Source organism: Bufo bufo, chromosome 7 (genome assembly GCF_905171765.1).
Source record: "Bufo bufo chromosome 7, aBufBuf1.1, whole genome shotgun sequence".
Taxonomy (NCBI): Eukaryota; Metazoa; Chordata; class Amphibia; order Anura; family Bufonidae; genus Bufo; species Bufo bufo.
Genome location: NC_053395.1, coordinates 87001992 through 87017697, shown reverse-complemented (window position 1 = coordinate 87017697; position 15706 = coordinate 87001992). Strand labels below are relative to the sequence as shown.

Genomic DNA, 15706 nt, shown 5'->3' with positions numbered 1-15706 from the left:
TGCAGATTCCCTCTGGGTGGTTAAAGACAAATGTCCACTGAGGAACCTCTCCTCTCCAGGGTTGGTATCCCCTATAGTGGATTTTCGGATGGCGCTCCCCTGGCTACACACAGGTAAGTTAGCCCGCCACGTGTTTAGCACACCGGCACATCTACGTGGTGTCCCAGGTACATACACCTTCCCCTTAACAGGGGGGGTACTTGCACCACTGCCAAATGCTGTACACAGCACTGCAGCTATTTCTCCGTACCAGGGGCTATATTCCACACACCCTCCTAGTCGGAGAGTGTTCCCGCCAGGCGCTGTAGCCAAAACAGCCAGTCTGGTGCTAGCTTGCGACACGCAATCATATATACAGAGGGAGCCCTGGTTCACCAGAGTGCCTGGAGCCATTACAGTACAGTATACAACCTGGAGCCATTACAGTACAGTATACAATATGCAGCCGTATCCGAGCAGTTACATTACTCCCTTCATAGGTAGAGTACCTGTACCATCTTCAGATGCTGTAGTTATTACACCTGTCTGGTCTTATGGTGCTCCATCTCCAGGGGCTGTAGCCATTACTCTTGTTCTAATGTGCACCAAGCAGCCCCATTGCTCCCTTCATAGGTAGAGTACCTGTACCATCTCCAGACGCTGTAGTCTAACACCTGTCTGGTTCTCTGGTGCTCCATCTCCACAGGCTGTAGCCATTTCTTATGCCTGGTTCTTGTGTGCACCAAGCAGCCACATTGCTCTCTTTAGAGGTTGAGTACCTGTACCATCTCCAGATTTGCTGTAGCCATTACACCTCTCTGGTTCTATTGTGCACCATGCAGCCCTATTTCTCCCTTACCAGGCGAGGTATAGAGGCCATCTTCTAATGCGGTAGCCATTGCACTTCTCTGGTTCTAGTGCGCACCATGCAGGCATCGCTCCCCTCTGACGTGGAGTTCCTGTGCCATTTCCATATGCTGTACCCTTTACACCTGTCTGGTTTTAAGTCTGCACTTCACAGCCGTATTTCTCCCTTATTAGGTAGAGTACCTCTACAGCCTCCATATACTGTAGCATTTCCAAATGCTGTAGCTATGTTCCACTCTCATTATAATGAGCAGCATGCAGCCACATTTCTCCTATTATAGGTGGAGTATTTGCAGTATCTCCAGGGGTTATGCCCTATTGGTACAATCTACGGCTCATACGGCTACTAGGTGTACCCTCCCTTCCCTGGCTCTGATCTGCGATAGGCAATCATGTGGCCCCCCGTTCACGTGGAGTGGTGTTTCCATCTCCTGATGCTGTATTCATCACTCTTTTCTGCTTCTAGCATACATGGCATACCTGGTATCCATATGTCTCCCCTTTCCTGGGCGGAGTAGAGTTGCTTTGTTGGTTTCAGTATATTGCTGGCCTGTTCAGATCTGACACCAGGTGCAGTTCCTCCTGAACCAGGCCCTCTAGTCTTCTCTTTGCCTCTGTACTACGAATGATTTTTACTTCATTGTCTGACGCATTATTTTACAAGACTTTCCAGTCCTGTTGTGCACCAGACAACTGCTCTCCCCCTGTGGGCAGGTTGTTGGCTGGCATGCTAGAATTGTTCTTTGTCAACCCTGTGAATTGTTACCGCATGCTGCACAGCCGCGTTACCCCATTTCTGATGGAGTACTGGCGTTTTTATTTCTGCTCCTTGCTTTCTTTTCAGAGTTACATGGCACAGTCCTGACAGAATATAGGGCTCTCCACTGGACTATCCTGCAAGAGTACGCAGCGTTGTGAGCACCAGCCCGCTACTGCAGTTTTGGGTCATCGCTGATGTCCTCCACCATACAGAATCCTTCTGGGTGGTCTATGACATGCGTCTTCGATGGACGCTCTCTCTGATATGGCTCTGTCAGGACTAGTGAGTGCCACACTACTGCCGGTGGGTGGACTTTTCACGGCTTGCACTGGTATCGGACATGGTCCCGTACCTCTTCCATGGTCCAGGTGTTCTTGGTACTCCCTTATGTTCTTTGATTAGTTGTACTACATGGCAGAAGGGCCGTTCCCTGGACTTGGCCGTTGTCTGCACCTGTCAGTCCCTTCCCTGTTTTTTTTTTTTTATTGTGCTCTGCTGGTAGCTGGTTTCTACATGTCGGTGTAGTCTCTCCCGGCTTCCCCTGCTGACTTCTGCATTCTTTCTAACATATGGATGTTTGCAAATTCTTTTACCAAATCCAGGCTACTGTATTTGCCCCTTCTGGGACAGTGTTATACAGCTGGCTGGTCACTACAGTTGGGATGGTTGGTTACCCATGGGCGATGGTATTTCCTTGGTTTTCGGACTATTGTTGTCCTTAGGTGGTCCGGTTCTTTGGACCCTTATCCTGCTTAGAGTCCCTGACCCCACTCTTTCTCAGACATCTAGCTGGCCGCTCCCTTCTGGGGAAGCTGCCCATGGCATTTTGGCCGCACAGGCTCTGTATGACAGCTGCTTCTTTGGGCCCGGTTTGGTCTTTTTTCCCTCCTGGGTCCTCATAGGTTGTTGCCTTCTTGAGATTCTAATCTCTCTTCCCATCCCCCCAGGTCAAATACCTGGTACCTAGTTGTTTAGTGCTATGGTTTGCAGTTTACATCGTATTGGTCACTTTTGGGATGGAGTTTTCTCTCGTTTGGAGAACAATATCTCTGACCAGTGGGTCTCCATTTGTATTACCAGGGCCTGCGACTGGTTCCCTTTATGTGGCCAGGGTTTTCTCTGGTCTTACATTTCACAGCGATATTATGTTTTTCAGAGGCTTGTTCCTCGCCTCCTCTGTATGGGAGGCAGGTCCTTACGTTCCCTTCTCCTGACCATTACCTAAGACTCCCCTTTTCCGGGGGTTGGCTGTTTGTTTTTCTCTGACAGGAAGAGGTTTCCACATTCTCATAGGGTGTTTCTCTCCCCCCCCCCCCCCCCCCCCCCCCCCCCCCTCTTCCTTGCGGTGAAAGGAGGCTCGATCCCTTTCCTTGTGGGTCTTTATGATTTCTCTCAAGCGTTTGGCCTCCAGTGCTTCTCTGTTTCCTCTCTACCCTGGCCTTTACATGTGGTTGGCCATGGACAGGCCTTGTTTTGGTCTGTGATAACTTAAAGTTTTAGTCTTTGGTTTAGTACTGCTTCCTTCCTTTTTCCAGGCAGTTTATCTCCTGCCAGGCACCCTCATAGTCTTTTTTTTGTCTTGTTGGGTCTGTCCTCTTGGGGCTTCTCCTCCTGGAGCTTCCTTATATATGCAGAGCTCTAGGTTGTTTCCAATCCTTCCATATGCAGAGCGCTATGTCGCTACCTACAGCTGTTGCTGTGCTACTCTCCTGTTTCCTCAGAGGGAGCCCTGGTTCTTCTAGATCCTTCCTTGGGCTCTCTAGTGCACTCTTGATTCTCGCACAGGACATCTGGTCCTGTCCCTTATCCTCTAGCGCTTTATCTTTTTCCCACATTGGGTGGAGCTCGGTGTTTCCCCTTGTTCCTTCTTGCAGGCCTTGTTTCCCAGGCACCTGTCCTTGGGATCCTGACAGTCTCCCATTTTTTTCTTTGGAACCATTTCATGCTAGGGCCTCTCCTGGTCCTGTTGGGTCACATGATTCCTCTGCACCTGTGCACCCTTCGTTTTGCATGAGTTTTCTATCCCACCCTCGAGGACTACTTTTGGACGTCCCATGGTACTGTGTCCCCCAAGGCCATTAACGAGAAAATTGGATTTTTGTACTTGCCGTAAAATCCGTTTCTCGTTCAGTGCATTGAGGGACACAGATCCCACCCTCTGTTTTTACTTACTCTCCCTGTCACCGGGCTGCGGTTCTCTTTTCCTTTCCCGGTCCAGGACATGTTGGTTCTTCGCTTTTGTTTTTCTCTCCTACTGCTATTGGTACAAACTGAATAGCCTAGTGCTGTGGAGAGGGTATAGCCCACCCGGGCGGAGACAACCTTTTTTGATATCTAGTGCCTCCTAGTGGTAGCTGGGCATATACCCATGGTGCTGTGTCCCCAATGCATTGAACAAGAAACAGATTTTTTTGAATACATAGGCTTAGTTGCTTGTATGAACACAGTGCCTGTGTAAACAATTAAGAAGGCCCTTTATTGTGTGGATTGAGCTAGAGCATAGAACTGCTGTGGAAGACCCGTCCTATCCATGCATTACATGTTTGGCCATTCATTTAACCTCTGCCATGCATGTAAAGACACCTAGGGCTAATGTGCATGATTAGAGATAATGGCAATTGCAGACGTTTAACCCCCTCAGATGCTGTGTTCAGTTGTGGGCCCAAATGACTCCCCATCCACGTTCGGTGGAAACCGTTCCTTGTTGTAGCCTCGGTCCCTCTGAAAGCAGAGCACCATAGGAATGTACTGAATGGCTTGTAGGCTGCAATTCAGTGAAGTCCGCTTATAGGCTGTAATTCATTGCAGTCCGCTTAAGAGGAGTTAATATAAAGTGTATAAAAAATAAAAATACATTTTTAAAATGTAAAAATTCACATCATCCCCCTTTCCACATAATAAAAATAAACTATAATCATTTGCATTGCCGCATCCCAAAATGTACATACTATTAAAATATAATATAGTGTGATCTTGTATAATGCAATACAAATATTATGTATAAACATTGTTTACTTGTAATATAAACATGACATGACACGGCTTGGCTTGTTTTAGTTGTGCATACTATTGTGTGTACTTTTGTATACCTTGTGTACCTTCGTTGAATAAAACAAAAAAAATAAAAAAATAAATATATATATACACATACACATACACATACACATACACACACAGTGGGCCATTTATATGGATACACCCTAATAAAATGGGAATGGTTGGTGATATTAACTTCCTGTTTGTGGCACATTAGTATATGTGAGGGGGGGAAACTTTTCAAGATGGGTGGTGACCATGGCGGCCATTTTGAAGTCGGCCATTTTGAATCCAACTTTTGTTTTTTTCAATAGGAAGAGGGTCATGTGACACATCAAACTTAATGGGGATTTCACACGAAAAACAATGGTGTGCTTGGTTTTAACGTAACTTTATTCTTTCATGAGTTATTTACAAGTTTCTATTTGTTTACAGCCATTGACATGTCGCCGAGGTTAACACGTGAGGAGCGGATAGAAATTGTGTTTGTCTGGTGAACGCAGTAACCGGGTCATTGCAGCAGATTTCAATGCAAGACACCCTACGAGACCACCCATCTCCCATGCTACAGTTGGGACACTGCTTGCTAAGTTTCGTGAAACTGGTTCAGTGTTGGAGTTGCCAAAATGTGGACGCATGAAATCTGTCTCTAATGAAGAAACATCAGTGGCTGTCCTAGCTTCATTCAGCAAGAGCCCACAGCGTAGCACTCGCCGCATGTCACTGGAGAGTGGCATTAGTCGAACATCCCTTCGGCGGATATTAGCTACTCACAAATGGCACCCTTACAAACTCCAGCTACTGCAGCATCTCAACGAGGATGACCCAGATCGGCGCACTGAATTTGCAGAATGGGCAAAACAAAAATTGTAACAGGACCCTCAGTTTACGCAGAAGATTTTGTTCAGTGATGAGGCAAACTTTTATGTGAATGGTGAAGTTAACAAACAAAACCACCGCTATTGGTCTGACACTAACCCACATTGGATAGATCCCTCCAAGACTGTTGGAACAAAAAAAAAGATGGTATGGTGTGGTGTATATGGGGTACAAAGATAGTGGGGCCATTCTTCATCAATGGAAACCTCAAGGCCACTGGATATGCGAAATTGCTGCATGATGATGTGTTTCCCTCTTTATGCACTGAAGCTGGCACGTTCCCTGAGTTTTTCCAGCAAGATGGTGCACCACCACATTATGGGTGTCAGGTCCGAGCATTCCTAGATGAACAGTTTCCTGGAAAGTGGATTGGTCGTCGTGGGCCAGTTGAATGGCCCCCAAGGTCTCCCGATCTGACCCCCTTAGACTTTTATCTTTGGGGTCATCTGAAGGCAATTGTCTATGCTGTGAAGATATGAGATGTGCAGCACCTGAAACTACGGATACTGTAAGCCTGTGCTAGCATTTCTCCTGCGGTGTTGCTATCAGTGTGTGAAGAGTGGGAGAAGAGGGGTGCATTGACAATCCAATACAATGGGCAGCACATTAAACACATTTTATAAGTGGTCAGAAACTTGTAAATAATTCATGAAAGAATAAAGTTACGTTAAAACCAAGCACACCATTGTTTTTCTTGTGAAATTCTCAATAAGTTTGATGTCACATGACCCTCTTCCTATTGAAAAAACAAAAGTTGGATTCAAAATGGCCGACTTCAAAATGGCCGCCATGGTCACCACCCATCTTGAAAAGTTTCCCCCCTCACATATACTAATGTGCCACAAACAGGAAGTTAATATCACCAACCATTCCCATTTTATTAAGGTGTATCCATATAAATGGCCCACCGTGTGTGTGTGTGTGTGTGTGTGTGTGTGTGTGTATATATAGATAGATATAGATGGATATAGTGAATGCCGGAAAAAAAAATGGCCTATTCACCTTTTTTTTGTCGCTTCACCTCCACAAAAAAATTGCAGAAAAAAATGATCAAAAATGCATTAACACTCTGAAATGGAATCTCGGAAAACTACAAATTGCCTCCAGGAAAAAAAAAAAAGCCTTCACTCAGCTCGTAGACCTAAATGTAAAAAAGTTAGAGGTCGGGATATGGTGATGCAAAAAAAAATAAAGAATTCCAAAGTTTATTTTTTTCAGTATTCAAACACAAGATTAACCACATACGATAAATGTGGTATCGTAATCATACTGACCCAAAGAATGAAGGGCACAGATTAATTTTTCTATATAGGAACGTCCTAAAAACAAAACCCATAAAACTGTGCCAGAATAGCGTTTTTTTTTTTGTTTTTTTTTCCTATTCCACCCTATTTGGAATGTTTTTTCCGGCTTCCCACTAAACTGTAAGCTTCACTGCTTGTGTGAAGTTCTAACTGTAGTACCTGTAAGATGTGCCTTAGGCCTAATGCACACAAATGTATTTTGTTTCCGTGTCCGTTCTGGTTTTTTTGAGAATAGGATGCAGACCCATTCATTTCAATGGGTCCGCAAACAATGCCAACAGCACACCGTGTGCTATCTGCATCTGTATGTCACTTCCGTAGCCCCGCAAAAAAAATATAACATGTCCTATTCTTGTCCGTTTTAGGCATTGTTACAATGGATCCGCAAAAAAAATTATGGCATACGGATGTCATGCGTTTTTTTTTTTTTTTTTTTTTGAGGACCTCATAACACATACGGTCGTGTGCATGTAGCCTTACACTGATGCCTTTTGCTGCAATGAAAGGTGCTAGCCGAGCCTGGTTTTGCTGGAGAACTGGTTTCTAAACTTTCTTTCTCTTATTCTTAAATACTTTTGGTTCCTTTTGATTATGTGATATTGGGCACTTTCGAGAAATATTTCTTTTACAAAACAAAATAACTGTATTTAATTTATTTTGTCCCTCTCATTTTGGGTGTTAGGTGTTGATCCAAAGTCTGTAGTATGTGCTTTCTTCAAGCAAGGACAGTGCACGAAGGGCGACAAGTGCAAATTCTCCCATGACTTGTCCTTAGAAAGAAAATGTGAGAAGAGAAGTGTTTATTTTGATGGAAGAGTTGATGAGCTTGAAAAAGGTAAAAATGGCCATCTACACCTGTGATGTCCAACTAGTGGCAGCCAGGGGAAGGCAATTACATATGTTCCAGATGTCTTTCCCTGGACGATGATTATCGGACATGGCTTCTTCTGTTACATGGATTGCTCTGCTCAACACATGTACAGTCCTGATCATAAGTTTAAAACCACTTGAAAAATGGCAAAAAATCATATTTAGCATGGCTGAATCTTAACAAGGTTCCAAGTAACATAGTACATAAGGCCGAAAAAGACATTTGTCCATCCAGTTCGACCTGTCATCCTGCAAGTTGATCCAGAGGAAGGCAAAAAAAAAATAAACCCTGTGAGGTAGAAGCCAAATTCCTTCCCGACTCCAATCAGAATAACTCCCTGGCTCAATAACCACTCTCTAGTAGCTATATCCTGTAATATTATTACACTCCAGAAATACATCCAGGCCCCTCTTGAATTCCTTTATTGTAGTCACCATCACCACCTCCTCAGGCAGAGAGTTCCAGAGTCTCACTGCTTTTACCGTAAAGAATCCTCTTCTATGTTTGTGTACAAACCTTCTTTCCTCCAGACGCAGAGGCTGTCCCCTCGTCACAGTCACAGTCCTGGGGATAAATAGATGATGGGATAGATGTCTGTACTGACCCCTGATATATTTATACATAGTAATTAGCTCTCCCCTCATTTTTTTTTTTTTTTCTAAAGTGAATAACCCTAATTTCTCGCCCAGTTTCCTTGGGGGACACAGAAGACCTTGGGTATAGCTCATCTCCCTAGGAGGCGTGACACTAAGTGAAGACTGTTAAGCCCCTCCTCCACAGCTATACCCTCAGCCTGGAGAGAGAGACTGCCAGTTTTTGCTTAGTGTCCAAGGAGGCAAGACACTCCCTGCTCTGCAGGGCTGGTTTCTCCTTGTTTAAATTTTAGATTTTTACTTTTTTCTTTTCTTTTTGTTCCAGATCATCAGGGACAACAGAGACGCACTAGACCTCTCTGTTTCTCCCGGGGTTGAGCTGCGCCAGTGCCGGTCACCCGCACGGCTGCCTCCCCCACAGAAGGCAAGGTGGATCAGGGGCAGCCTAGCTCCCCTACATCCCGCCAGCGCAAGGGTCGCCCGCACGCCAAGTCCCCCTTCCAGCGTCCTGCCACTACGGTGCCAGTAGCTGAAGGGGCGACCCTGCTGGAACGGACCGAGGGTGAAGACGTCTATGGTGAGAGATTGGCTGCTCCAGCCCAACGTCCCCGTCCCCCCCGGTCTCCTGCGTGCCTGACCCTATACTGGGCCTATGGACCCTTCTGTCCCTGCTAGACCTAGGCTGGCCCCTGGGCTGCCGCAGGGCGACATTCTGCTCCCTCTCTCTGGCCCTCCATAGGTCATTGGCACCCTTCTCCCTACAAGAAGAATGCCTGGGGAGCTGCAGTGGTCCGCAACTAGCTGCCCCTGACGGAGGGGTTATGCAGGCATCCCACCCTCACAGGCACCCGGTCTCAGGGTCCCCCTCCCCTCTTACGGCTACTGCTTCAGGGCCAGAGCCTTGCTGCTCCTGACCCTCCTCTGCCCTCACGGGCACCGGCCCAAGGGCAGGTGGTTGTGGCTGTTGGCCACATGGGTGCGCTGTTATAAGCCAGGGGCCCGCTCCATGGGTAAAATGGCTGCCGAGCGCAGGGTCCTCGCTTCTGGGCAGCGGGGTGGGCACCCGCGGCCTTGCAATATGAGCGCTATGCTTCAACAGCCCAGGCCGACCGTCGGAACATTCCGGTCGGCCGGGCACCGCAGGCTTTACGGCCGCGATCCCGGCGCTCTATCCGGGTCCCCGGCTCCTTCCGGCCCGCGGGGTGGGCACCCGCGGCCGGCATGTGCATGCGCCCGCTTCGTTCCCCGGCCGGTACTTGAATACTGTGCGGCCCCGGTCAGCCGGGCGCCGCTAATAATTCAGGCCCCGGCTTCACGGCCTACAATTACTAGGCCGCAAAATTCCGGCCTCTGTTGGAGGGGGCTGGAACTTCTCCAGGCGGAATTCTTCCCGCCGGGAGGTTCCCCCGCCCCCAGGGGAACGCAGCGCCGCCCTCCAGGCCGGATCCCTGTTAACCTTTGGGTACAGGCCGGCTTCAGATGGCCTGTATGGGTGCCCCCAGGGGGATCGCAGCGCCCCGCCCTCCTGGCCGGATCCCTGTTTTAACCCTTTGGGTACAGACCGGCTTCAGATGGGCCTGTATGGAACCCCCCAGTGCTCCTGTAGGTGGCTCCCCTTCTCTGTTTATATATATATATATATATATATAGATATATATATATATATATAATAATATAATATATATATATATATATATATATTTATATATATATATATATATATATATATATATATATATATATATAAAAAAAAAATAATAATTTTTTTTATATATATAACTTGTGGGCTGCGCAGGACGCTGCAGCCTCATGTCAGTACATGCCCCCCTTCCCTAGGCGGCATGTCGCACCCCCCGGCTGCGGCGCTGCCAGGGTCATTTTACCCTCCTAGCCCTCTCTCACGATACGGCGCTGGTCAAGTGCATGCGGCCCTTTCTGTAGGCAGCATTCGTCACCCTCTTCAGTTATGGTACTGCCATGTGCGGGACCCCCTTCTGGGCGAGGATACTGTACTCTCCCTGGCTACGGTTTGGCCTTGTGCATGATCCCCCTTTCATTGGCGGACTACTGCAGTTTCACCGGATACGGTGCTGGCCATGGTGCACGACCTCCTTCCATAGGCGGAACGCTACACTCTCACTAGATTCGTTGCGATCTGTGCATGACCCCTTTTTTTTTCTTAGGCGGAATACTGCACTCTCACCAGATACGGTGCTGGCCATGTGCACGATCCCTTTCCATTGGTGGAACGCTGCACTCTCACTGGCTTCGTTGCCGATCATGTGCGTGACCCCCTTCCATAGGCGGAATGCTGCACTCTCTGATTTCGCTGACGCCCATAGGCATGACTCCCTTCCGTGGACGGCATTTGGCACTCTCACTGGATTCACTGCCAGCCATGTGCATGACCACTTTCCATAGGTGGTATGATGCACTCTCATTGGATTTTCCCTGTGGCGGCATACATACACTCCCTCGGTCGGTGATGTTCTCTCGCCGGACGTTGTTGGCCATGTGCATGAACCCCATAAATGGCGGGGTGCTTGCACTCTCACTGGATCCGCTGCGGCCATATGCATGACCCCTCTTCCGTGGGCGGTGTACGCACTCTCACTGGATTCGCTGCCGGCCATGGGCACGCCTCCTTCAGGTGACATGCACACATTCTCACCGACTGATCGCACTCTCCCTGGATGCGATGCTGACCGTGTGCATGACCCCCCCCCCCCCCCTTTTCTGGGCGGCATACTACCCTCTCACCGGATACGTTGCTGGCCTTGAGCATGGCCCTCTAACATGGGTGGAACGCTTGCGCTCCCATTGGATACCGTGCTGGCCTTGTGCGTGACCACCCCTCATTCCATGGGCGGAATTTTGCACGCTCACGAGATCCAAGGCTGTCCTTGTATGTGCCGTATTGGACTTGCACATGTTCCCCTTCATTGGGAGTAGTTACACTCTCACGAAGTTTCGGTGTTGGGTGAGTTGTTGCACACTCACTTAATGCTAGGATAGCCCTGTGCATGTCCCCCTTTCACTAGGTGGACCTCCTGCATTCCTGCTGGATACTGTGTGGCTATGTGCATGGCGCCCTTCGGGGCGAAGTATGGTATGCCCTACTTCTCTGACGTAGGTACGGCCTTGGGCATTCCCCCCTTTTTTGGGGCGGGCTTTTTGCACCCTTGCCGACTGCAATTTGCCAGGTACATTTCCCCCCTTTCGGGCGGTCAGTTTTGCGTTCCATCGCATACCATACTAGTCTTGTGCATAACTCATTTTCAGTTTGCACTTTGCACTTCCGTAGATACTGTGGCACTCTGGCTGGCCTTCGCTGAGTGATATTTTGGCAGTGAGTGGACGTTTTTGTGCGTTGTTTGGGCCGTGTATACCTTCTCGTCCCGTAGATGGGTTGGCCTTCTCACTGCTTACGGGGCTACTTGTACGTATCCCTCCTTTCCTCCTGCGACATATTTTTTTCTCTTGGGAGACGGTGTTTGCAGCAAGCCTTGCACTATTCTCTAAAGAGATCATTCTGTCCACCTGTGTAAGCCTAAGGTGTTGTCCAACAAACAATAAATGAATGCCTTATATATAAGTAGACGGCCTCTACCTGCTCGCTACTGCTCAGAGCTGGGCGGTGCTCATTCATTTCGTTGGCCCTTCCCGCCGGGGAGTGTTCGTGGTTCCTAGACACGTACCCATTCGTCTTCCCGCAGCATTGTTTCCCTGCGCTAGTGGTCACATGGTCGAGAGTGCTGTCTGCAGCGCCCTTCGCATTCTATGTTGGCTCTGGCGGGACTACGGTCCCCTCGCCTACTACTATTTCCTTCTACCAGGTTCGGGCCGCTCTTCTTGGAAAGGTCACCCAACTTCTCTTGGGTGCTCGCTTACCCAGGTCCGGAGGACATCCACCTTGAGTTCTTCAGGATATTCGCCTTCTGCGAAGCGGTGAACCGGGCGTCTCAGTGTAGCGGGGTTCTGCTTTTGAGCTGTCCTATGGCTTCTCTATGCCCACTCCTCCTTTCTTTTGGAGGGTGTTATCCCGGCCTCTGTCTCGACTGCCTTTTCTCGCCGGTTCTGTTTGGCTCCCACTCAGTACGGATCTCTCCGATGTGGCTTCTGTTCCGGCCACGCTTCAGAGGATGTTCCTTCTCTGCCCTCCCCTCTGGGAAGAGCATGGTTGTTCAGGTGGATGGTTCTGGTGTCTTGTCCACACTGACTGTACTAGCTGTGTACCTATCTAACGGGTCTACCGCGTTCTGTCCTCCCGCTGGGTGCAGATTGCGTTTTTTCCATTCTAGGCAATGTTTCTGCTATGGATTTACCTTCTCGGTAACTTGGGAGGACTACCATTTAGTCCGTCTTCCTGTGGTGGCTACATCGGCTTGGGCCTTTAGCCTGTCTTGTCTGGCATCGGGCGGTTGCTGGGCGGACCCTTCGGTTCCTGTCCGTCTGCTCCCCCACTCCGGGTGGATACGGGACAACATTGTTCGGGGCCGACGGGACCCGTTCTACCGACCGTTCTGCCCGTGTTACTGATCATTGGGTTTTCGCCCGCTTGCCCAGGCGACTCTAGTGAGCTCGCTAGTGTTCGCTTCTAGCCGAGTTTTCGTCCAGGATCTGTGGTAGGACTTAGGACTTTACCTGGGGTTCTGTGGGAAGCTGGGCGTTCCCCCACTCTGCCTTTCTCTCTCCATGGTTCTGTCTTTCTCCAGCCCGGCCTGGACCTGGGGCTGGGACTCCGTTGCTTGAGGTATCAAGTGTCGTTCCTGTCCTTCCTCTTTCAGCGTCCCCGACCCTCTGGGCCTGTCAGGAACTTCTTCCATGGAGCGGCTCTTGGGTTCCTTTGTACTGCCCTCCGTTACCGTCCTGGGAACCACATACTGGGCTCTTGGCGCTCCAATTTTTCCTTGGAGCCGTTACAGAAGTCCTCTCTACTCCTTCTGTCCTGTACGGTTGGGTTTCTGTAGCCATCGTGTCTCTGACTGGTGCCTGAGTGGCGGCCCTTCTTGTTCCGAGCCTTCTGTCTTCCCCCAGGACAGGGCTGTTCTCCATTCCGTCCTCTTCCTTCCTTCGGAAGGTGGTGTTTGTCCTTCATTTCATTGAGGCAGTCGTCCTCCCCTTCCCACCCCCGGGAACGGACACTTCACCGATTTGGACGTTGTTTGGGCCTTGCAGTTTTTATACTTGGAGATCTCCGACTCTTGTCGACGTTCGTTCTCTTGTGTTCCCAGGAGGTCCGCGCAGGGGTTGAGGGCCTCCAGGGTGGCTTTCCTCCGCTTTCTCAGTGTGGCCTCTTGCTGTGGTTGTCGCACCAAGGGCAGGGTTCTGCTTTTGGTGTCACCATTCATTTTGCCAGAGCTGTCGGTTTTTCCTGGGCCGGAGGCATTAGGCTTCGGCCATGCATTTGTAAGGTGGTCACTGGTCTTCCTTGCACACCTTACCGAGTTCTACAGGGTGCATACTCGGCCTTCGGCGTATGCTGCCTTGGCCGCCTGGTCTGCAGGCGGCGGTTTTTTGTTTGCCTTCGGGTGCTTCGCCTTGGTGCTGTGGTCCCTCCCCCTTTGGACTGCTTTTGAACGTCCCAAGGTCTTCTGTGTCCCCCAAGGAAACTGGGCGAGGGGAAAACGAGATTTTTGTATAACTTACCAGTAAAATCTCTTTCTCGCTCTTTCCTTGGGGGACACACCACCCACCCATTCTTTGTTCTTCTCTGACTGTTTCCGAGTTTGTTTTACCCTTTGGGTAGTTGGCTTGTTGGTTCCACTTTTTTGACTTTGCCTTTTCTCACTACTTGGACACGCAACTGGCGTCTCTCTCTCCAGGCTGAGGGTATAGCTGTGGAGGAGGGGCTTAACAGTCTTCACTTAGTGTCACGCCTCCTAGGGAGATGAGCTATACCCAAGGTCTTCTGTGTCCCCAAGGAAAGAGCGAGAAAAGAGATTTTACTGGTAAGTTATACAAAAATCTCGTTTTTGATAATCTTTGAGGATAGAGCTTCAACATGCAACAAGAAGAAATGGGAGTGAGACCAAACATTTTTTGAGCATTCAATTTAATGAAAACAACGAATAAACTGAAACAGTCTGTTTTTCAGCTGATCAAAAGTTTAGGACCACACCTCCAAAAAAAAACTAAACTCCCCCCAAACAGAAATCCAACTTCCAAAACATGAACTCAGTAATTAGTAGCTCCGCCTTTATTGTTTATCACTTCAAAAATTAGTTTTCGGCATGCTTGTGCCAAGCGTTTCCATGAGGTGAGTAGTAACATTTCTCCAAGTGGTGAAGACGGCCGCACGAAGGCCATCTACTGTCTGGAACTGTTGTCCATTTTTGTAAACTTCCCTTGCCAACCATCCCCAAAGGTTCTCAATTGGATTTAGATCAGGGGAACACGCAGGATGGGCCAAAAGAGTGATGTTATTCTCCTAGAAGAAGTCCCTTGTCCTGCGGGCATTGTGTACTGTAGCGTTGTCCTGTTGAAAAACCCAGTCGTTACCACACAGACGAGGGCCCTCAGTCATGAGGAATGCTCTCTGCAACATCTGGACATAGCCAGCGGTCGTTTTGAAGACCCCCTGCACTTCCTGAAGCTCCATTGTTTCCACTGAAGGAAAAGCACCCCAGACCATTATGGCGCCCCCTCCACTGTGGCGCGTAGAAAACATCTCAGGTGGGATCTGCTTGTCATGCCAGTAACGTTGGAGACCATCAGGGTTAAGTTTTTTCTCATCAGAGAATAAAACTTTCTTCCACCTTTGAATGTCCCATGTTTGGTGCTCTCTTGCAAAGTCCAAACGAGCAGTTCTGTGGCGTTCAAGGAGACGAGGTCTTTTGAAAACGTTTTTTTTTATTTTTGAAGCCCTTCAGTCTCAGATGCCGTCTGATGGTTATGGGGCTGCAGTCAGCACCAGTAAGGGCCTTAATTTGGGTCGAGGATCGTCCAGTGTCTTGACGGACAGCCAATTAGATCCTCCGGCTCAGTGCTAATGAAATTTTTTTGGGTCTTCCACTTGACTTTTTTGTTCCATAACCCTTAGGATCATTTAAGAAATTCCAAATGACTGTCTTACTGCGTCCCACCTCAGCAGCGATGGCGCGCTGTGAGAGACGCTGTTTATGCAGTTCAACAACCCGACCACGTTCAAAAAGGGAGAGTTTTTTTTTCCTTTGCCATCACAACGTGTGACTACCTGACAGAAAATGACAATGAATCTACATCTTTGCACAGATTTGGCCTTTTAAAGGCATGTGGTCCTAAACTTTGGATCAGCTGAAAAACAGCCTATTTCAGTTTAATCGTTCTTTTCAATTAATTGAATGCTCAAAAAATGTTTTGTCTCATTTCTTCTTGTTGCATGTTGAAGCTCTACTTGGAACCTTGTTAAGATCCAACAATGTAAAATATGATTTTT

The 15706-nt window shown here is 48.6% G+C and overlaps 1 protein-coding gene across 2 annotated transcripts in view; it reads left to right on the top strand.

The window, feature by feature from the left end:
- Window positions 1–15706, top strand: part of ZC3H15 (zinc finger CCCH-type containing 15) — a 79683-nt gene that overhangs the window by 22934 nt on the left and 41043 nt on the right. For both annotated transcript variants that reach the window (XM_040439900.1, XM_040439901.1), the window contains exon 4: window positions 7508–7660. In XM_040439900.1, the coding sequence (XP_040295834.1) occupies window positions 7508–7660 (153 nt within the window). The remainder of the gene's footprint in view (window positions 1–7507; window positions 7661–15706) is intronic.